At 42.2% G+C, this 23,320-nt stretch overlaps 2 protein-coding genes across 5 annotated transcripts; one reads left to right on the top strand and one right to left on the bottom strand.

The window, feature by feature from the left end:
* Positions 1 to 1,956: 1,956 nt before the first annotated feature.
* LOC4333042 (uncharacterized) lies at positions 1,957 to 8,370 on the bottom strand. Of its 2 annotated transcripts, XR_010740395.1 has the most exons (13): positions 8,175 to 8,370; positions 7,954 to 8,023; positions 6,494 to 6,548; positions 6,183 to 6,265; positions 5,274 to 6,105; positions 4,838 to 4,940; positions 4,626 to 4,765; positions 4,244 to 4,475; positions 3,786 to 3,921; positions 3,087 to 3,224; positions 2,822 to 2,916; positions 2,620 to 2,743; positions 1,957 to 2,434 (listed from the first exon to the last, which is right to left on the bottom strand). XR_010740395.1 is itself a non-coding variant. In XM_015772826.3 (12 exons), exons 1-12 carry the CDS (start codon positions 8,252 to 8,254, stop codon positions 2,312 to 2,314), a joined length of 2,073 nt encoding a protein of 690 aa, XP_015628312.1. In that variant the 5' UTR covers positions 8,255 to 8,370; the 3' UTR covers positions 1,957 to 2,311. The 2 variants fall into 2 exon arrangements, 1 of the variants encoding a protein (XP_015628312.1); XM_015772826.3 differs by lacking the exon at positions 3,087 to 3,224.
* A 12,809-nt stretch (positions 8,371 to 21,179) lies between these two features.
* LOC9271179 (protein TIFY 11g) lies at positions 21,180 to 22,890 on the top strand. Of its 3 annotated transcripts, none has more exons than XM_015774741.3 (3): positions 21,180 to 21,784; positions 21,878 to 22,213; positions 22,570 to 22,890. In XM_015774741.3, exons 1-3 carry the CDS (start codon positions 21,516 to 21,518, stop codon positions 22,583 to 22,585), a joined length of 621 nt encoding a protein of 206 aa, XP_015630227.1. In that variant the 5' UTR covers positions 21,180 to 21,515; the 3' UTR covers positions 22,586 to 22,890. The 3 variants fall into 3 exon arrangements, with proteins under 3 accessions (XP_015630227.1, XP_015630230.1, XP_015630229.1); XM_015774744.3 differs by having other exon boundaries at positions 22,561 to 22,890; XM_015774743.3 differs by having other exon boundaries at positions 21,253 to 21,784; positions 22,552 to 22,890.
* Positions 22,891 to 23,320: the final 430 nt, after the last annotated feature.

Raw genomic sequence — 23,320 nt, 5'->3', positions numbered from 1 at the left:
ATAGGTGACATGGTACTAGTATAGAGCCGGCAGCTGGCTATATTATTATCCTTGCTCTGAGACTCCTCATGCATATAACGAGTAACTAATCCTGCGCTGCTAAATGAAAAGACATTTATTAAGCCTTAAATGCATGAATACTACAAATAGGATCATTTTATTTGGAAAAAAACAGAAGTTAAAGTAGAACTTCAACTTTTGGATGTAGGAAGTAATAACTTGATTTACATTTCAGGAATCTCAACCATGGATGCACATCCAATGACTGAGCCTTTTATTCTACATTTGGCACTATAAAAAGATCAACCATTCAATCTCTTTCCTTCATAAAGCTTAACAACAACCCCTTACGGTACCTCTGTTTTCTCGTCACTAGATCCGCTACCACCCCTTATTACCTCATAATAATTCTACTTTCCTTGCCATGGCCCAACCGTCATCTCAGCTTACATATCTCTAGCTAAGGCAATGTTGCTGCCACTTGGCCATTAGCTATCGTCGATCCACCACTTCCTAGGCCACTCTCTGAGCCTTAAAATCAAATGGTTTCTGAGACATACCTCTAAGAAACACCATCCTTTTCTCCTCCTATTGATGTTTTGTCCATCTTTTTCTCCTCCTATTGAGACATACCTCTAAGAAACACCGTCCTTTTCTCCTCCTATTGATGTTTTGTCCATCTTTTTCTCCTCCTATTGATGTTTTGTAGTTAGCAGAATGCTCCATGTTCGGCAATGGGGGTTGAAGATCTATGATCACTCCAATCTCATAGATGAATACAAAGATTGACAACCATACTCCTACTACATAGTATACTATTGAGTATAGCATTAGTAAGTACAACTTATTACTTAGTGCGAGTGTGTATTGTGCTTTGCGGTGGTATTTTGGCATATATTGGCCGACCTCTCTATAGGAGGTCTTATATACTTATGTACACGCACAAACAGTGCCACCTACATGTGCCTATCCTATTCTCCCTACTTCACCTTTTGTCACATTGTTGGTTTGCTGCTCCTTTTTATTATTATTAATATTTTTTTATTTTTTTAGAGAAGGGTTAGCTCTCAAATAACCAAATCTGAAATTCGCTCCTATGAAGATTTGAACTCAGGACTTTGGAGTGCTACTTAGGTCACTGCAACCACTAGGCCACATACCCTTTCACGGCTTGCTACTCCCGGGCATGCACATTCCTCATGCGCGTTAGACGGGGCGCGTGCTTTTTGTCTCATGAACATAGGGACAGGTAATGATACTTGGTATGGACACGATACTCCGAATCAACTCATTAATATGAAACGACTTATAGTAGGCAAGCACATTTAGTGTAGGATGACGAGACATGAAGGTGCACGTTATGTTGAGCAGGACCCTAACACCTCCCACTACCCCATATGGGGATTATTCTACTATAATGCAATGCAAATAGGTACCGCTAACATGTGGATTCGAAACAAATGGGACCCACATATTAATGACGTCTATCTATGTCCTCTGCTAGAAATGTATTGAAAATATCACCGCTATAGAAGGGTGTTTGTGGAGAGAGAAATAATGTCCAAAGGTCGAAGACACAGATCGTTAGACATCATCCAACCCCAATGGTGACATGAGACGACTGCCATTTAAGAATGGGTTTATCGGTTACCTGATAAATAGCAAAGCTGCTATATACATGCTCACACTATTAGAACGGGTTCACCATACCATTTTGGTTAGGATTACCGTCACCCCATGCTAAGGAAGCTATCACAGTAAACACGTGGTTACCGTGAAAACCGTATGATTACCACGAGGATTTATGTGGTTTTAAAAACTGAGAAGGTTACTACACATGATAACCGTGTGATAACCGTATGGTTTTGCAAACCACGATGTGGTAACACATAGTCAGTATGAGCGATGCATAGAACATATCACGTCAGCCTTTTTCCCATGCCATTCGAAGATAGATTTGCTAGGGAAGCAGCACCATGATGCTTGCTGGGATGCCGCAAGAGCTATATATCGTACAGTGGACGGTGCAATAACAGAGAGGTTGATGACACAAACAGATACACTGGACATAATTACAGAAACTTCATGCTAGCAAGTAAGAACCAAAATCAACTACTTAGGGAGGGGCCTCTTCGGCTGCTTGTACAGCGCTGTTTCACAGCCATGTTACAGCTTGTTGCTGCACCAAGTGAACTGGGTGTAGGCTGCAGGGTACCGCTGCACACGACAGCCGAACGCGCCCTTACACGATGGCCTGAGTGGCACCTTGTGATTACGCTGACCTTTGATGATTGAGCACAGGCGTTTTTCACTAAGCATGGTATTCTGGGTTTTGGGGGTTTGTATCACTAGCGTCCTGCACATCTGAACCATCCTGCTGCTCAAAATATGCTGTTATGGCTTTCAGCTTCCCATTGAGGAAATTCTTCTCTACCTGCCAGAAAGTAATAGGAAAAGACCACTTAGCATCAGAAGAAAAGACCATGGATAAACAATTAAGTTCCACAAGTAAGTGCATCAGAAGAAAAGACCATGGATAAACAATTAAGCTCCACAAGTGCATCAACCCTTCTTTTGTGGCCAAGTCAGCTATACACAAATCACAGGAAATGGATATACCTCAACTGCCCAAGGAGGATCAACTGACAGGCACATGTCTGCCAATTGATTTTGGTCAATGTTACGAGGAAGAAACATCACCACCCTCGAAGCGATTGATGTACCAAGTTTAAAGAGAGAATACCTGAAAAAAATCCAACCAGAGCTTGTCAACATCTGTGAATGGAACGATAAACAGACTACTCTGGAAGAAGGAACTAACCCATCACAAGGCTTAAGCATGGTTTTGATATCATATACATCTACTTTGGCATAGTCTGGTCCACCCCAAGGAGGCGACATAAAAACAGTTTCTCCCTGTGTAAAACAGTTCACCCACAGTAAGCATATTAAACCAACTAATGCAAGAAAACAACAGGCATGTGAACAAAGGAAGATATTCCTCATCGTCCTGTCAGAGTTTAGCATGTGAACAAAGGATGTTACTGTCAAGCAGTTCCAGATCAAGGCCAGGGATCGTTGGTTACCAGATCTCTAGATCCACATCAGGAATTTGGTGAAATGCCCAGATGACATATAATCAAATGTGCATATGGATTCCACGTTTATATGCGTTCTAGAACTAGTGAAGAGCTTGGTGCAAAAACTTTCTGCTAGGTAGCAACCTGTAGGTCATATATATTACAGTAAGAGTTTATGGTGGTGCATAGAGCCAAAATATGGGAAAGGGTTGGGTAGTTAAAATGCAATCTCTGATTTCGTGTCACATCTGAACATATTTATTGCAGTACTACATGTATCCACTTCCTTATTCACGACAAATACAACCTGCATCTATATTCTTGTCGGGCACTACCAGCTTTTGACTAGAAACCAGAGGTATGGAATAGGATACAGAACGAGAGGTGTATGAGTATGACAATGACCAATCCAATTGTACTCCTAGCCAAGTGCCAGTTTCATGGGGATTATACAAAGAAGGATTCTCACAAAACTTGGAATTAATTTGGTTATTGATAAAACAGAAATTCATTTTGTACCTAACATATTTAACACATCCAGGAAATGCCACCCATGCACATGGATGGGCACATGCAAGCATAATCATAGTAATAATGCAATTTCATAGGAAACTATGAAAATGGGTAACTAAAGGAAACAACAAATCCACAAACGTAAGATTAAAGATGAAAAGATTTTTAATAGATAAGAGTATTAAGATGTACCTTCAGACGAGGCGCCACATGAATAAAATCACCTCTAACGAAGTCTATATGATCATGTACTCCATAGACAGTTGCATTATGCTGCGCGCAATCAATCTTTTGGGGATCAATATCAATAGCGATAACATGCCTGCACCTGAAAAAATGGTGTTACTAATGTAAAACCATGTAGTTGGAGCTGCATCAAGAAACAGAGGATTTCCCTATCCAAACATGATTGTGAATAGGCAGTGGCACCAAATTCAACAAAAAAAATATTCCCCAAATGGTTATATCTTTGTGCCAGTGTGCACTGTGCTCTATGCAAACATGAATAAATATTTAAGAAAATATTCAGGCCAAACTGTTAACATTCTCATAATGTAAGCCCGGAAATGCAGTTCCATGTAAAGAGTCTCAAGTTAACAAATTATTCACATGTAAAAAGAATGCATGAAAATGTGATAACAGTAACGCACTTGTTGGCAAAATGGATGGCATTTCCGCCAACTCCTGTGAAACAGTCAATCACAATGCCGGCACCAACGCGAGATGCATGATGCTTTGCGATGAGCTCTGGTGTCACTGAAAACCATCCTTCTTCATCCATTTTTATACCACTATCAAAAAGGGAGAAAAGTGAATACCGCTGAGCCCAGTACTTGGCAATGTCATTGGAGATGTTCCCTGCCAAGTCTTGACATGAATGATCTGTGGAATAACAGAAATGGTTATTCAGAGATAAATAAACCGAAGATTAGCAGCCATAGCTATGATAAACATTTGCACGACATTCGGTAGAATCATCTTAAAAGGTATCAGGTACGACAACTCCTACAAGGCTGAAGCTGAATATCTTACATGACTTAGATCTCCTTACTCTCTTTTTCTTTTTGGTACGACCAATCTCCTGATTCATCTCTGAAATTTCACTCATTGAACTATCATTCTGATGATGAATATTATCAGTGTGGCGTGCTTCATCGGTGAAAGTTACCATACTGCATAGAGAACGGATATTAACAAGAAATAGATTATGTCAAGGAAGTATTATTTGATATGATCCAACATACCATTGATTTATTCTCTCTCCATCAGGAATATCTGATAAATTGCTCAATTCACTGTAACAAGCTTGCCCCTGCTCATCCAAATGCTTGTCACCACCAGCCTGATCTGATCAGAGATAAAAGGAAAATGTATGATACTAAAGAAAATAGAAGTACGAACAATATCGATGGGAATAGGAGATCATGCATTCATGCCTATGAGAAAATCCAAGAAAATTAATCGAGCAAGTATAAAAATGCAGAACTATTTTGCAACTACAAGCAGGAACATAATAGTGCAGAACTTGCAACTACAGGCAGGAAATCTCTGGAAATGTTAGTGCCAGAAAAATGCCATGTTAACAATCCAGGTTGTTGCAATTATCAACATAAAAAAATATACTGAAACTTTGAGGGCACACAACATCAGATGACGGATCAAACCGTTAAGGACTCTTACCATGTTCTTGTGCCGGTGTGCTTTTATTTTGTGAGCCAAATTCGTCCAGGTCTTCAGGTATACATGTGTTAGAATGTGATGCAAAATCCTCCAATCCGTGAGGAGGATACCATGTAGACTCCTGTGTCAAGATGTTATAGAAGTAATACCGACTGTAGAATGGATCCCACAGGACTCTCCAATCACCATATTCGAAGTAAAAGCTGCTGTCAGACTTTTGGGCAGGATTATTATCCACAGGAGATGGCTCTGCTGAACTTAGACAAGTTTCATGATCAACATCCTTATTATCATGGGATGTTGAAGGAGTTTCCCCAGATAGTTGATCTTTTATTGTTGATAATCCTCCTTCCATACAAATCTCAGCAGAGGAGAATCTAGATTCATTATCAACAGAGTTTTGCCCCAGCATCTCCTTGTTCAATTTCAAGACAACTTCTGCAGTTTCATTTTCTCGAACAGGAGAATCTGCTTTTACTGGGTTGTTCATGTTAGCATGAAACTGACAAGTCTCATGTTCATAGTTATCTTCAGCTTTGCTACTTGATAATACTTTAGAAGAGCAGAGATCACCAGACTCTTCCTGTTCATTAGCATAAACAATGTCTTTGTCCATCTTCTCGATATCACCTTGGCAGACTTCACTGTAACCCACAGTGATCCTAGATGAACTGCATGGGTTAGTTTGCTCCACACAAGCCATCAACTGAACAATACTTTCAGTTTCTTTAGTACCCGTGCATGTCCTTGAATCATCGTCGATTAGAGTATTTGCTGCTTCGTAGGAGACTCTCCTTCCATTCTTCTTTACCTTATTGGGTGCATTCTTTTTCTATAATGACGAAGGGTGAGCTACAGATTAATCATCTGGGGAGCAGTCGAGAGTGAAGTAGTGCAGTGAGCACTTACCTCTTTACTTGTGCTGAATGAAACAGGAAGCCCCAAAGAACCCATCAGGTTGGACAATTCTAAATCTTCAACAAACAAATCGCCTATTGATACCATAGAAGCATCACAAACACAGAAACAATATCATAAGAAATTGCTGCAAACTTACAAAATTAACACTATATTATGAAATAATGATCTTTTATTATTTTTTTTATGCTGTGTGTGGGAAGTGCAAGAGTTATAATGCAAGCTGATAGTACAAGCAGGGAGATTACAGAAAACAACAAGCGTGTAAATAAATTAATGGATTGCAAAGGAATACATATTACCTTCATCTGTCTGTTTGGTTGGCTTGTTTTGGACTTTATCTGTTTGACAACAGCCCTGCACAATTGAAGGTTCTCAAATTGCTTATAAATGACAAGCTAAAAATCAACATGACACAAATCTCAAAGCATTTAAAATTTTAAATATTTTGAATTGTTCCACTTAAATAAAAGACTTGAAAATTTGTCAGGAATAAAAAAAGATAAAAGGCTCATATGACAAATACATGTAATATTTAACCAATTGTATCCTGATGGTATTCTATTCTAGCCATGACACAGTTCACTGACTGGTCTTCCCAGAAATTCAAGTGCAAGGCCAGCCATTAATGTTTAGATCAACAATGAACTATTGCTATCAGAAATCAATGCATTAGCTAAGTGGATCACAACTAATCTTCTGTAAATGATTCAAAAAGTTGTCAAGAACAAACAAAACTTTGAGTTCCCCATGTAGATGTGCGTCTTAAAATTCCATTTTCCCTCCCCCAAAAAACTAAAGCAATCATAAGAGATTATCCACCATGCACAAATAATTATCCTTAAATTGGAAAACTTCATACATCCTATATAAAAGCCATAGGGAATAATGTCATGAGTCAATGAGTCATACGCACAAGATATAGATAGTTCCATGTTTCACAAAAAATCATCCAGGTCACACATATATGCATACAATGTTTAACTGATGCAAGCTCTTCAAGGTGAAGCCAGAACCACCAGCAACTCAAATATTACTAGCAGTAAAGACTAAAGATGGAGATAATTAGCAAGGACATAACTAAATTTCACCAATATTGCTCATGAAACAGTGCTATAAGAGTCTAGGAGTTATGTGTCCTACCATAATTCAAAGTGTTGCATGCAGCACCGTATTAGTAAGCAAATAATTGTATAGTACTTCTAGAGCATATGTTTATTGTCTCACTCACCAAGCTGAACCCTTTTGCAATGTTCATATTCGTCCCCTATTAAAATTAGGTGAACCTTTATCATGCTTATCCACCTTCTCTACAACCTACAAAGTGTGATATATGCTATTGCTATGCTAAATATTGTTGGGCAAACTTAACATAACAAAACACTCTTTTGGAGCAAACCTCCAATAATACTTTCCCAAAAAAGTAAAACAGGGTCCAATATTTACAAATGCAAAGCAAATTTATTGTGTTGACTAGAAGTTCACTGAAGAAGTATTCAGTAGACGTGTTCCTCCTGCAGCTGAGATTTTCCGCTGGTGAATTTCAAGTATGTTCTAGTCCATCCATCTAATTTACCCACACCTCAAAATGACCAAAGATTAACAAAAACCTCCATATTTGTTCTAACAAACTAATTACTCAGCAATGTTAGTCAAACACCGGACAAGCTTACGAAGCATATAAGCCTCATTTTGACAACGCTCAACGCAAGGCAAACCATCCGAATCCGAAGAAGCACAAGACGAAATATAGGAATCTTACGCCGGAATCGATATCATCGGAGTGCCAGCTCCTGTGGCTCACGTCGGCGCCAGCGGCGTACCAGCCATCCCTGCAGCGACCGAATCAACAACAACAACAACAACAACATCATCATCATCAAATTAAGTTGTAGAAAACAGAGGAGATGCCGAAACCCTACAAAATCCGAACAACCAAGCTGGGCTGGAGAGGAGGAGAGCTCCGGCGGGAGAGGGGCTTACCAGATGTGCGCTTCCGTGAGCCTGAAGTGCCGCCCCAGCTTCGTTATCGCCGGCGGCAGGTCCTCCGCGTCCCCCGGCATCGAGCGCCGGAGATTAGAGGGGCGGGAAGAGGCGGCGGCTGCCGACTGGCGAGGCCGGCGAGCCGGAGGAGAGCGGAGGGGGGAGTTGGCGGCTTTGTCGGGTGGGGAAAAGCGTCGGAACTCGGAAAGGAAGGAAGAGTAGGGTTTTAGCGCAAGGGCGGGATGGAAAATAGCCTCTCTTTTTTTTTCAAGGGTTGTAAATGTGCATATTTTAAAAAAATGCTACTGTAATTCGTTTATTTAGAGCCATGCCATCCAAATACAGGTGAAATGGGTCGCATGCCATGTCGTATGAAGGAGACTCGTTTTTTTGTTGGCTGTATTTTTATATGGACGCAAATACGCTTGGGGATATGGCTACATGAGGTCGTGGACCACAAATCCCCATTCTGAATCGGCAGAAACCCTAGGCGGTGGGTAGTGGCAGTGGAAAGTGGCGACGATGGACAACAGCGGTAGTCGGTCGAGCCGATGTAGCAAGGAGTGTTCCCGGGCCTCTAGTTGCCTCCCCGAGCTCAAGTGTGCTTGCGGGCGACCGGCCGTTCCGGGCACATCGACGACCACGAGGAATCCGGGATGTCGATGGCTACAATGAGGAGCAAAGGTGAGGTTAATCGTGTTTTGGTGGTATTTTTTCAGTTGATTTGAGTTGGCTTTTGTTTGTTTTATCCCCAATCTCCATTTCTTTTGCTTCTTAAAGGTTGGGAGATGTTACTTATGGATCTAGGAGGACCTCCTCAACCGGTATGTTGAGGAGATGGTGGCATATTACCACGCCGGCGAGTATGATAGCCTACGCGAGACGTGTGATGCGCTATGATGGCAATTGGTAGATGAGAAGGCTCGGAACAACAAGTTCTATGGTGTTCTAGATCAAGAGGAGGTGAAATTGCTCATGTGTAGAGATGAGCTCAATCAGTCTAAGAGCAAGTATAATATAATGTAGGCTATAAGCCGGCTAAATGCTGAGGTAGAGGAGAGAAGAGAGGAGAGAGAGGAGAAGCTCTGTACACAAGAACCAAGAAACTCTGTGAGAGAGACAAGTGGGCCCTATATTAATTGTAAAGAGCTAAATATTATATGGGTAGGCTAAGAGAAGGCTACAAAGAACCTTATAGCCAACAGGTTGGCTGTATTACTAGCTGTTGACAAAAAAACGTAAACACACCGGCCTGGGAGATCTGCTTAACTCCTGTGCAGGTCCAAAGATTGATAAGATACAGACGTGCCAGTCAGTTTGATCCTGCAACTGACAAGATATGCAAATAATAGACAAAACAGCCGATCGGCTGACAAGCCGATGGAGTAGTTCCAGCCGATAGCCGATAATAGCCGATACCGATACCAGCCGATAGCGATAGGGTTTAAGCAATCGGCTATATGTCCAATGTAGATAATGATATAAAGGCAATCGACTGATGATGATATAATAAAATAACAATATAATCCAGTATAAACCAATCGGCAAATAATGATATGATAAATAAGCATTGATCCGAAGGTTAAAGCACACATCGGCTGGAGGTCCGATGTCATGGAATCCATAAGATTAGATTAAACAGTGAAACTTTTGTTGTCATCGGCTAAATCCAACTTATATGTATATGCAATCCTTATGAGCCGATGCAACGTCCAGATAACTCACCGGCTGAAACCCGATGAAACCCTTATTGGCAATCAAGAAGCAGGCTAGAGATTATGGTTCTAAGCATGACTTAGTAGATCAAACTTAACTGATGCAGCACTAAGTATGAAAAGAAATATAATATCTAGACAATCAAGCCGTTGACTGATTTTCAGGGTGGTAGATGCCTAGGCTAATCTAATCTAGCAAGGCGATTTAGCCGATACCGGCAGAAAACCTAAAGCGAGAGCAGCCGATAGAGCTAAATTAAGATGCTAGGACTAGATTAACATAGACATATGATAAATAGCCAGGCAAATATATTATCCAAACCAGAGTAATCCAAGAGGTCGAATGTCCTGATGCAGCCTTGAACAACGCCGACGTAGACACAATTGCCTGGACCGGCGGAACATTGGACTTATCCCTTTGCCGGAGATCGAAGACGATGCAGCCCCGTGTCGGGTGCCAAGTTCCGCCGGAACGTAAAAACAAAAGTAGAAGTAAAAAGGATGGCGATGCGCCGAATTGTATTGATTGTAGAGATAGATTACATAGACCCCGGGTGTACATATTTATACCCATGGGTTGATACAAGTCCTTGTCGGACAAGAAAGAAACTTTCCTAAAGATAAAAGGAAAAGATAAAGTCCTTATAGGACACTAAACAGACTTTTCTAAAAGATAAAAGGAAACTAACAAACTATTCCTAATTAATAGATAACTTGCCATGCCGTATTCTCTTTGAACCCGGTCTCTTCTGGATAAGCTTCCTTTAGTAGATCAATTTCCTTAACCGAATATAGCAAGAATCCGACAACTGACGACTTGACAGCTCTCATCGGCTAATCTCAGGACTTCGAAGCCGATGCTGATTCTAAGCTGATGACTACTCCGGGCTTACCAAATTTCACTGTTAACACTAGCCTTGCTCTAAGAGAGAACATACAGAGATGAAGAAAAATTTGGAAGTAGAGAAGTCCTGCGGCAATGGGTTGTGTACATGCTATTGTTAATGTGTGTTGTCTGTGTGTCCATGGCTGGAGGGAAGAAGTACCTTGGGTGAAATGTGTTGGCTGTGAATTGTGACTTGTGTTGATGTAAGGAGGGAAGACTTTGCGTGTATGAATCAATGAAATTTGCTGAAGTTGTGACTTGTGTTTATGCCTCATGCATGAATGAATCTGACTTTGTAATGTCTTTATGCTAAAATTGTGCAGCAATATGTTTTTGAATTAAAAGTAGATAAAACTTAGCGGAAATATGAGAAATATGTTTCTGAATTGAAAGTAGCTAAAACTGAGCAAAATGCAATAGAATGGAAATGTGCGATCTGAATTTTCAGCAGCAATTGTGTGTATGAATTGAAAATTGCTATAATTTAGCAGAATTCAATAGAATGGAATGCTGAATTGAAATATGTCTAGAATTCAGCAGCAATCTGTTTAAAACTGAGCAAAATGCAATAGAATGGACATATGTTTATAACTGAGCAGAATGCAATAGATAAGTAGCCAAATCCAACCATCAGACATCAACCACATATGCTGCTGTGAATGCTTGTAGAACAAAAGTGCCATTACATCAGGGAGACATCAACCACATCACAAGTCAGCATTATTGTTGGAGACATCAACCACACAAGATCAGACATATGGAGCAAAAGAGTAATATTTGATTAGCTAAATAACCACATCACAAGTCAGAATTATTGCTGGAGATATCAACCACATCAACCACACAAGATCAGACATATATGGAGCAAAAGAGTAATATTTGGACATCTAAACAACCACATTACAATTCAGAATGCTTGCATAACCAATGTGCCATTAGACCATTCAGCTCCTAGGGCCATTCAGTAGTATTACACGGAGCAAGCTAGTTAATGCTTGCACAGTAAAAGAACAAGCAACCACATTACAAGTTCTTAGGGCTAAGTTACTAAGTGTTGGCGGTTGTTAAATGCCAAATCTATACCGCCAACATCTACATAGTATCCAGATAATAAAACATCCAACATAGTGATAGATATTAAATCTCACATATTCCACAAGTGTTGGTGTATGTTTATATGCAGGTGATAAACCCAGAAGTTGGGAGGAAAACCAGACTAAAGTGAAGAGAGAGAGAGAGAGAGTGTGTGTGTATCCATACAAGAGGTGGGCTTTAGACTTCATTGAAACATCAAAGAAACAACCCAAAATTACAAGAATTGGATAAGGCAGGATGAGGAAGAGGTCCAGACCAGATTTGGAGGCCATCTAGCCCAGCCCAGGTTCCGTCGAACCCCTGGTTCAGCCGAACCCTGGTGATCGCTGTTGGATCTAGGTTTTGGTGTGGACGCTCCGGATGCTCTCCTGATGACGGTTGAGGGGCAGTTCAGACAATTCGCATTATTCCAACCGTCATACCTGTCATGTAAATAGACTTCACTTTCTTCACTTCTTCACACACTTCCAAGCTTGAGCTGAATTACAAGAGGCTCTATTATACTATTTGTAGAATTAGGAAGAGAGTAGAGTAGAAGAAGTCGGAGGAATTCCGGAGCTGTCGGTAATCCTCTCATATTTCTTTTATTCTGTTTATTACTTTGATATTAATAGAATTATCTTCCTGAGTAATTTAGATTTACCTCGTGAGAATTATTTCTTGGTTAGTTCCTAATCAGCATACGGGATTATTGTTCACTATAATTATCTAAAGGAAAAAGTATGAATTACCCCCCTGAACTATCGCGGTCGTCCGAATTACCCCCCCTAAACTACAAAACCGGACATTCTTCACCCCCAACTATACAAACGGACGAATTACCCCCCTCGACCCAATCCGCGGTGGTTTTGGTCTACGTGGTGTATACGTGGCATCCTAGTCAGCGTTTTTTAATTAAAAAAATGGTGGGACCCGCCTGTCATACTCTACTACCTCTCTCTCCCCCACTTTCCTCTCAATCTCTCTCTCTCTTCCCCTCTTCCTCTCAATATCTCTCTCTCTCTGTAGGTGTGCACGGGGGCACGGCGCGGCGCACGGGGCGGGCAGCGGACGGCGGTGTCGCGGCGATGGCCGAGCGGAGGCGACTGCGGTGGCGGCTGCAGGCGCAGCGCACGGGGACGGGTAGCGAACGGCGGCTGCGGGCGCGGAGCACGGGGGCGGGCGGCGGACGGCGGCGTCGCGGCAACGTCCAAGCGGAGGTGACTACGGCGGCGGCTGCGGGCGCAGCGCACGGGGGTCTTGTTGTTCTTCCCGAACTCCGGCGTGATCTCCCCCATAGTAGGTTCCTCGCCAGCGAGAGGCTCTCCAGCTCCTGGAACAGCGTGGCATTGCCCAAGTAGTTGGGGAAGCCACCGGCGAAGTGGACGTTCACAACGGAGAAGCTCCGCAGGCTGGGGCATGACGTCACGTCGTACGGGAAGGCGGCGAAGAAGCCGTCGGTGATGGTGAAGAAGGAGTTGGAGCGGAGGTCGAGGGCGCGGAGGCCGCCGAGCAGCTACGGCAGCACGGGGAGGTCATCGCGGAGGGCATTGAAGCTGAGGTCGAGTTCGGAGAGGGACGCGAGCATGCTGAGGTCGGCGCCGACGAGGTGGCCGGTGAGACCGCCGCGGCTGGCGTTGATGGCAGTGACGCGCCCCTCGCCGTTGCAGGTCACGCTGACCCAGGTGCTGCCGCATGGGTCCGGCGAGCTCGCACCTCCGCTCGGCCGTCGCTGCGACGCCGCCGTCCGCCGCCCGCCCCCGTGCACGCCTGCAGAGAGAGAGAGAGAGATTGAGAGGAAGAGGGGAAGAGAGAGAGATTGAGAGGAAAGTGGGGAAGAGAGAGAGGTGGGAGAGTATGACAAGCGGGTCCCACCATTTTTTTTATTAAAAAACGCTGACTGGGATGCCACGTGTACGCTACGTATACCAAAACCACCGTGGATTGGGTTGAGGAGGGTTATTCGTCCGGTTTGTATAGTTGGGGGTGAAGAATGTCCGATTTTGTGGTTCAGGGGGGTAATTCGGACGACCGCGATAAATCAGGGGGGTAATTCGTACTTTTTCGTTATATAAAGTATAGTGATTGCTTTCGTGAGTTATAAACACTAAAGTAGATATTAATTGCTTAGACATGGTGTTTAGGTAATTATTATCCAGTAATTGCTGCGTATCCCTGTTGACGACCAAATTTGGTAAGATATGAACAAGTTCGACATTGGGATATAGGCGGATTTGGTAAAGAGATTGATTCAAAGAACAGAGAATGCATCGATTGCGAAGGCATTGGCTGGAGTCTGCATCGGCTGAGATGGATCGGACAGAAGACAGCCGATAGAGGTGATGCAGCCGATTCCGATGACGATGGTTTCAAGGATGTTTCTAGAGTCGATCAAAGTGCTTCACAAGGATTGCCACGATGGAGATAAAGCTCTCAGATAGGCAATTATACCTATTAATTAGGATATTTTGTGTAATTTCCTTAGAGATATGTTTGGGCAAAAGTCTACCGCAGAGACTTATGGTATCTTAGAGTTTGTTAGAGATAAAAGTCGTGTCCGGCAAGGACATATTTTGTAATCTCGGGTATAAATAGAACCCGAACCCATGTAATCAATTAACAATAGTTCAATACAATCTTGGCGCATCGCCACCCTTTTTTACTTTTGTTCTATTTCGACGAGTTATTGCTTTCGGGTTGAGCTGCATCGATTCGATCTTCAACTAGAGGTAAACTTGTCATGGCAGCTTGCGTTGTCGGGATTAGTGCTTCCATCTTTATGACACTCTAATCATGATTATGTAATCCATCGAGCTATCATATAAACTTTGCAATCTTTGTTAGTTGCGCCATAAAACTTGTCATCGGCTGGTTCTTATTGTTAGGAAGCAATCGGTAGAGTTATATTTTGTTATTAATCTGGATTGTATCGTGTATCTACCATCTCTTGTAGGTTTTCATCATCTTGCCTAGATCTTATACTTGTTTTTATGCTTAATACTGCATCGGTTGAGTTCGATCTATTAAGCAATATCTATAATTATGATATCTGGCTTGTTTTATGATTATCAAGAGAGATAGTATCGGGGTTTCAGCCGATCTTACCTGATTTAGCTACTTTTTATGTTATGTGCTTGATTGATATGCTAAGTCTGCCCTTTATATTAAGATCCTATTGCAAAAAAGTATATTAGGCTCCTTGTTTTATATATTCTACTTGTTTTAATATCTTAATATAGAGTGGTATCGGAGTACTAGCCGATACATGCTAGATCTATTTGATCGGCTATGTTATAAGCATTTATAATCTTTGAGTTAAAGTATACTTCGATCTAAGTGATTTATACTGTCTCGGCATGGCGTCCGATCTATCCCAATCACTTGGTTTAAATATACATCGACAGAAGGATTACATAGCCTGAATCTTGCCCCTATTGGTGCAAATCCAAGCCAAGGCATGCTTGCATGGCTTTCTTGTGACCTGCCATACTCTACAAGAGCAGTGCTGGCTATCCAAGTCCACAATATGTCTCTTAGTGCTGTTATCACTCTCAACCAGTGTAACTTCAGCAAATACATCATCATTTCTAGGCATCTTGATAACCTTCAGATTACCAGTTGAATTGTTTAACTCCTTCATCATATTTGGTAGGATACCATCTTCCATCTTTTTGCCACAATCTCTCCTAAGTGCAAATTTCTCCATTATCATCTCTCTAATTCCATCAACCATCTCATGTACCAACAATCCTTTCAGGCCCTTGGTCTTCATCTAGTTGTTGAAACTCTCTAATGCATTGTTGGTCACATAAGAGCATGTTTAATAAAGCTCCGATTGCTGGCGATAGCAGTTACACGTAGGATCAGATGATGACTCAGCAAAGAAAAAGCATGAGAGAGAGGGCAAGCCAGCGACTATTTAGTAGCCGGGCAGCACACAAGCCCCAAGAAAAGGTGGGGTCCGCTAACTGGGCTGGGAGAGGAGGTAATGGCGTCACATGCAGCTACTAATGTGAGAGAATTGAATAAACAAATAATAAAATATTACTATTGTGAAAAGTAGCACCGATACATTATTGGTAGCTTATTTTACATGTGGACTGTAAAACTAGCTAAGATGATGTGGAAACAGTTATAGTAAGCAATGGGTTATACTATTAAACTTGCTCTAATCACACTTGCTAACCTTTGAGAAGCCACATATGTACCAGATCCTAGTGTGGTGCTTCTCTAGGTACTCCATTGCATAAGGTCTTGCCTCCCATATGTGCTTCAAATGCCCTTGAAACCTATCCTCAGTGTAGCATCTAGCAGTTGGGTACAAATGGTCATTGAAGACTGGCCCTTAGTATTTCTTCATGAAATTAGCATAGAGATGTCTCATGCATTCCCTATGCTCAACCTTTTCAAAAGCAGCATCACATGCTTTCTTCAACCCCTTGCAAGCATCTGTTGAAATAACTAGACCTTCTGGGTTCCTATGTTTTTATTAAGTTGTCGCATAAACCAGAGCCCGTTGTTATTTGTCTCTGAGTCAAATATAGCATATGCTACATAGTACAGCTAGTTGTGACCATCTACACCAGTTGCAGAAGCTAACAGACCAGTATATTTACCAGTTAATCTAGTTGCATCTACACCTAAATATGGTCTACAGCCAGCCAAAAAACCATCCATGCAAGGCTTCAATGCAACATAAATCCTCTTAAAACACATTTTCGCTCCGCTACGGCAGAAGCTGGCCTTTATTAAGTGCAAATGAATTTGGATCACAACTCAACAAACTCCACCTTGAGACAAATTCCTTCTTGTAGCATGAATCAATCCTTCACCCTGAACACAACAAAGACAAAAACACTTTCGGCGCCAAATAGCCTCTTGGGCTAAACCACTATACAAACTAAGCTTGAGCAAAGCTCAAACTTAGCAACAGGAACATGCTTTGTCATCATATCAGCAGGATTATCATGAGTACTTATCTTGCATACCTTTAGCTTACCTTGCGCGACTACATCGTGAACATAATGGTACTTGATATCAATGTGCTTTGACCTCTCATGAAACATATGATCTTTAGTAAGGCAGATAGCACTTTGACTGTCACAGAACAAGTTAATGCAAGAATCAACTCCACAAAGCTCAGCAAACAATCCTTTCAACCAAACTGATTCTTTACATGCTTCAGCAATAGCCATGTATTCTGCTTCAGTGGTAGACTGGACAACAACAGGCTGCAATGTTGCCTTCCAACTCACAGCACAACTACCAATGGTAAACACATAACCTGTGAGTGACCTTCTCTTATCCAAATCTGCAGCAAAATCAGAATCCAACTATCCAACAAGCCCCTTATCAGTCCTGCCAAACTTCAAGCAAGCATCAGCTGTGCCTCTGAGGTACCTGAAAATCCATTGAACAGCTTTCCAGTGTTCTTTACCAAGATTCGCCATGTATCTACTAATCAAACTCATAGCATGAGATAAATCTGGACGGGAACAAACCATGGAATACATCAAAGAACCAACGGCACTAGAATATGGAACTCTAGACATGTATTCTACATCCTCATCAGTACTAGCACATTGTAAAGCTGATAATTTAAAATGAGGTGCAATAGGAGTACTAACAGGCTTTGCATCATGCATGTTAAAACGCTGAAGAACCTTCTTAATGTAGCTTTGCTGACTAAGAAATAACAAACCAGAATTTCTGTCTCTAGTGATTTTCATACCTAGAATTTTCTTAGCAGCACCAAGATCCTTCATATCAAACTCACTACTCAACTGTTTCTTCAATGTAGTGATTTGTTCCTTGCTCTTGGCAGCAATCAGCATATCATCAACATATAACAGCAAGTATATAGGTGATCCACTAACAAATTTAATATACACACAGCTATCAAATTCAGACCTCTTAAAGCCATGTGACAACATAAATGAATCAAACCTTTTATACCATTGACGAGGAGACTGTTTCAAACCATACAAAGATCTTTTCAACTTGCAAACATAATCCTCCTTACCAGGTACTATGAACCCTTCTGGCTGGTCCATGTATATCTCCTCCTCAAGCTCTCCATATAAAAATGCTGTCTTCACATCTAACTGCTCAAGCTCAAGATCATGCATAGCAACAATACTGAAGAATGTGCGAATTGAACTATGCTTTACAACTGGAGAGAACACATTATTATAATCAACACCAGCAATTTGACTAAAACCTTTTGCTACTAACCTTGCCTTAAACCTTGGAGGCTCACTAGAAGATAAGCCCTCCTTTCTCTTGAAGATCCATTTACAACGAACAGGCTTCTTCTGTTTTGGCAAGTGCACAAGCTCCCATGTGCCATTCTTCTCAAGAGACTGCATCTCCTCCTGCATAGCTGAGATCCACTTCTCACGGTCTCCAGAAACAACAGCTTCAGTATATGTGGCTGGCTCAAGAGTATTCTCCACCTGTTCAGCACAACTAAAAGCATAATAAACCATATCACATTCCTCAATAAGGCGGACTGGAGCTCCACAACTCCTCTTTGTTCTGCGATGTGCAATAGGTTCATCTTGTGGCTGCAAAATAGGAGGTGAGTACTAAACAATATCATTAACATCATTACCAACAATTTTAGTTTCCTGATCATCCACGTGCTCCACCTACACGCTAACATATTGCTGCTCCTCATCAGAACCACCTGGTATGACATCTGTGGGCAAGCTGTCATTAAACATAACAGATTTATTGAAAACAACACTCCTTCTCATGAAGGTCTTATTAGTTTCAGGATTCCATAACTTATATCTTTTTACTCCTGAACCATAACCAAGAAACAGACACTTAATAGCTCTAGGCTCTAATTTTCCATTATCAACATGAGCATAAGCAGTGCATCCAAAAACTCTCAATTGTGAATAATCAGCAGGCATACCAGACCATACCTCAATGGGAGTTTTCTTATTAAGTGGGATAGAAGGCGACCTGTTGATCAAGTAGCAGGCGGTGTTAGCAGCCTCTGCCCAAAAACGCTTGTTCATGCGAGCGTTGGATAGCATACAACGAGCCTTGGAGATGATGGTTCTGTTCATGCGCTCAGCCACACCATTCTGCTGTGGAGTGTACGGGATGGTGTGATGCCTAACGATGCCTTCCTTCCTGCAATAATCATCAAAAGCATCCGAACAGAATTCACCACCATTGTCAGTGCGAAGTACTTTTACCTCCTTTTCAGTTTGCCTTTCTATCCTGACTTTCCACTCTTTAAAAGCAGCAAATGTATCATCTTTATGTTTCAGGAAATAAGGCCACACTTTTCTAGAGTAATCATCAATAATGGTAAGCATATAACGAGCACCACCAAGATAGGCCTTACGAGAAGGCCCCCACAAATCAGTATGTACATAATCAAGTATACCTTTGGTGCGATGAACTGAGGTATTGAATTTTACCCTCTTGTGCTTACCAAAAACACAGTGCTCACAGAACTTCATCTTACCCTGAGTGCAGCCATCCAGCAGGTTCCTCTTCATCAATTCTGCCATACCAAGTTCACTCATATGTCCAAGACGCATATGCCACAGGTTAGTCTTAATAGGTTCATCTTTAGAAACAGCAGCAGCGGTAACAGAACCATGTAATGTACTTCCTCTAAGGACATATAAGTTTGCAGAATTCATATCACCAATCATATAAACGAGAGAACCTTTCGATACTTTTACAACTCCACCTGAACTGGAGTATTTGTATCCTTCTGCATCAAGTGTGCTGAGAGAGATGAGATTTCTCGCCATCCCTGGTATGTGTCTCACATCTTTCAGCGTGCGTGTCATGCCATCATGTGTCTTGATCTGTACGGAGCCAATGCCCACAATCTCACGTGGGTTATCATCTCCCATGCGCACAACATCTCCATTCTGCACAGACTTGTAAGAACTAAACCAATCTCTGTTAATGCAGATATGAAACGAACATGCAGTATCAAGAATCCATTCATCATGACTAGCAACACAACCAGCAAAAACGACAAGACAATCTCCTGAATCAGAGTTTTCAGCACTAGTAACAACAGAGGCCTTACCATCAGATTTCCTTTTCTCCTTATTCTGCAGCTTCCAACATTCTTCAATGAAGTGATTTTTCTTTTTACAATACTTACAAAACTTTTTACCTCTGGACTTGGAACGGCCTCTACTCTGGCTCTTGTCACGATCACTGCTGTCGTTGTAGGTTCTCTGCTCAGATCTGCCTCTGACCTGCAATGCTTCGCCCTTAGAGGACGACGCATCAGACTGAACCATACCTTTCATCTTTTCCCTGTTTTGGAGCGCCTCATAAACTTCCGCTAGGGTTAGTTCATCACGGCTTAAAAGTATGGTGTCACGAAAATTTGCATATGAACTAGGCAGTGAGCATAACAGTAAAAGACCTAAATCTTCATCATCAAACTGTACCTCTATCGACACTAGGTCTACAACGATCTCCTTGAAGACCGATATGTGGTTCAACACAGAACCACTCTCCTGCAACTTGTGCGAGAACAACTTCATCTTGATATGCATCTTACTGGTTAGATCTTTAGACATGCAGATCGATTCCAGTTTGAGCCAAAGTTCTGCAGCAGTCTTTTCCTGCAACACTTCTTGTAAAATATCATTAGATAGATGAAGTTGGATCAGCAACAGAGCCTTACGATCTTTCCGCTTCTCCTCAGCGGTCCATTCAGTCGATTTCTTCTTCCCGAAGCTTTCCAGCGCCTCATCAAGATCCGAAGTTTGCGCCAGAATAGCCCGCATCTTGACTTGCCACAGCGAGAATCTCGTCTTGTAGTCTAGCAGCGGTAGATCATACTTTATCGACGCCATCGCAAAACCCTAATGTGGGAACAAGCTCTGATACCACTTGTTAGGAAACGATAAGCGAACAAACGATAAAGAACAATAGATCAATCACAGAAGACACGAGATTTAACGTGGAAAACCCTCCCAAAACAGGAGAGAAAAAACCACGGGCGCCAGCCAGCAAAATATCTTCACTATATCTGAGGTGAGGTTACATCGCCGCACGGGGGCTTACAAGATGTATATATATGGTGGAACCCTAAAAGGGATGACGATATTAAGTGCAAATGAATTTGGATCACAACTCAACAGCGGAGACCGGCGGTTGAGGGATGACGACATGATGTGAGGAGAGAGGAACACCAAATTTAGCGTCTCTCTCCCAGATGAAGGATGTACTAAATTTAGAGGCTAGAATGGAGTATCCGCTGGATCATGTTTTTCTTCTCCCAACCGTTATTTTATCGATGGAGGTCCGGATAGGATAGCATATGAGCTTATCTGCTGGGGAACGTGAAGGATGTACTAAATTTAGAGGTTGGAATAGAGTATCCGTTGGATCGCGTTTTATCTCCCAACCGTTATTTTATCGATGGAGGTTCGGATAGGATAGCACTCTCACGTGCCCCCTGTGCGCGCGCATACATGCACGGCAAGGTTTAATCCGGACCGCGAGAGAGCCGCGCCAAAGAAAACAAAAGAAAAGAAAAACCACCCCCACACCGTACCGTACGAACAGTCGTCCCATCCCCGGAACCCACGCAGCTTCGCCAACACAAGAGATGGTAAGCTAGCTAGGTATAGTACGTTCAAGGAGGAGAAAGGCCGGACGCGAGAGATGGACGCCGTCGGCGCAGCTGGCGGTGGCGCCATGCTCCCCGCCGCCGCCAGGCGCGGCCAGCCGCCGCAGCCACCGTGCATGACGACGGCGCCGGAGCAGCAGGCCGCCGCCGGAGGCGCCGTGATCTGGCCGGCGGCGGCGGCGGCGGAGGCCAAGGAGAAGATGGTCGTCGACGCCCGGACCATGCAGCTCTTCCCCACGCGATCCGCAGACGGCGTCGTCGTGTCGCCGGCTCCGGCGCCGGCGGCGGCCCAAGAACGACGACGGTGAACATATATTGCAAATTAAAGGCCTCTTAATTTCCGGTATCGCCTAATGTACGATCATCTCTCTTAATTTACTTGGTCGTGTACATGCAGGCCGGAAGTGCATGTGACGCCGTCGGTGCCGGCGACGGCGCCGACGGCGCCATTGACCATCGTCTACGGCGGCCAGGTGCTGGTGTTCGAGCACTACACGGCGGAGGCGGCCGAGAAGCTGGTGCAGCGCACGCAGCATCTGCTGGCTGCGGCCGCCGGCGGCGGCGGTGGGAACAAAAACAATAATGTCACCGTTGTGACTCCCCCGCCGGACGAGCCGCCCATGCTGCTGCCGCCGCCGCAGATGCCGGCTGCCTCGGGGGTCTCCGCCGGCGGCGTGATGCCGATCGCCAGGAAGGCGTCGCTGCAGCGATTCCTCCAAAAGAGGAAGCAAAAGTGAGCCTTCTGAGTTCTCACACGCATAAATATACTACTAATACGATCATGAATGCATGTAACATCAATTTCTTTTAGTTAATCGAGTTTATAGAAAAAATTATAAAAATATTTCAACACAAAACAAACATATTGTTTTGATATACTCAATGGTACGTTTAATTAAACTAATTTAGTAGTACTGTAGATGTTATTATTATTTTCTATAAAATTGATGAGACCGAAATAAGTTTAACTATGAAAAAGATTTTACTAGCTTAATCAAACAAAAGATATAGAAAATTTTCATGCATGAAGAGAAGCTTAATAATTTTTCGATGATATATGACATGATTCAGATATATTAGTTGACACAGGATCAAAGAAAGATAGAGAGAGATATCCATGCAAAGCTAGGATGCTGATGTCGATGGAGGAGGACGGCGACGGCCCTCAAACGGTCGCATGTGAAAGATTGACATCTATATGCATATATAAAATACGAGAAGATTAAAGGGTACGTAGTTCCTGTTTGCGAATTATGTAATTTCTTCCAAATAATTCTTATTCTGCTGCTGCTGCTGCTGCTACTAATAATTACAAAGATGCCACCTAATTAAGCTAGTGTTCTAGCTTGAATAAGCACACATCATATGTGTTAATTATTATATTATTATTGTTGTTGTTGTTTTCTTTTATCAAGGCTTATCTGTTTATTTGATGTGGTATCATTTAATTGTTTTCGAAAGCTCTATCCACATTGCGTATTGTTACGTACTCCTAAACGCACCAATAAAGATTTTTGCTTTTTTATGTAAATGATACTGTATATAAATATCACCATGATACATTATTTTAACTTTTTAGATAATTAATATACTGGCATTTTTCTTAAAAAATAATCTACAAACCACTTATTATAAAGTACATGATAAATCTTCACCTAAAGTTGGTAAAGATTTTCAGGACAGCTGTCTCCAAACTTTGGCGCATACTCTAAATGAGTTTTTTTTCCATGTCAGTCCTTTGTAACTAGGACTAAAACCGTAGCTAACATATTGCTTTAAAATAGCCACATATATATAATATTTAGTTGAAGTTTCATAAGAACCATATTATTCCTAGTAA

This window comes from Oryza sativa, chromosome 3 (assembly GCF_034140825.1).
Source record: "Oryza sativa Japonica Group chromosome 3, ASM3414082v1".
NCBI lineage: Eukaryota > Viridiplantae > Streptophyta > Magnoliopsida > Poales > Poaceae > Oryza > Oryza sativa.
The sequence above is the reverse complement of the archived record's forward strand: the minus strand, read 5'-3'. Positions and strand labels throughout refer to the sequence as shown.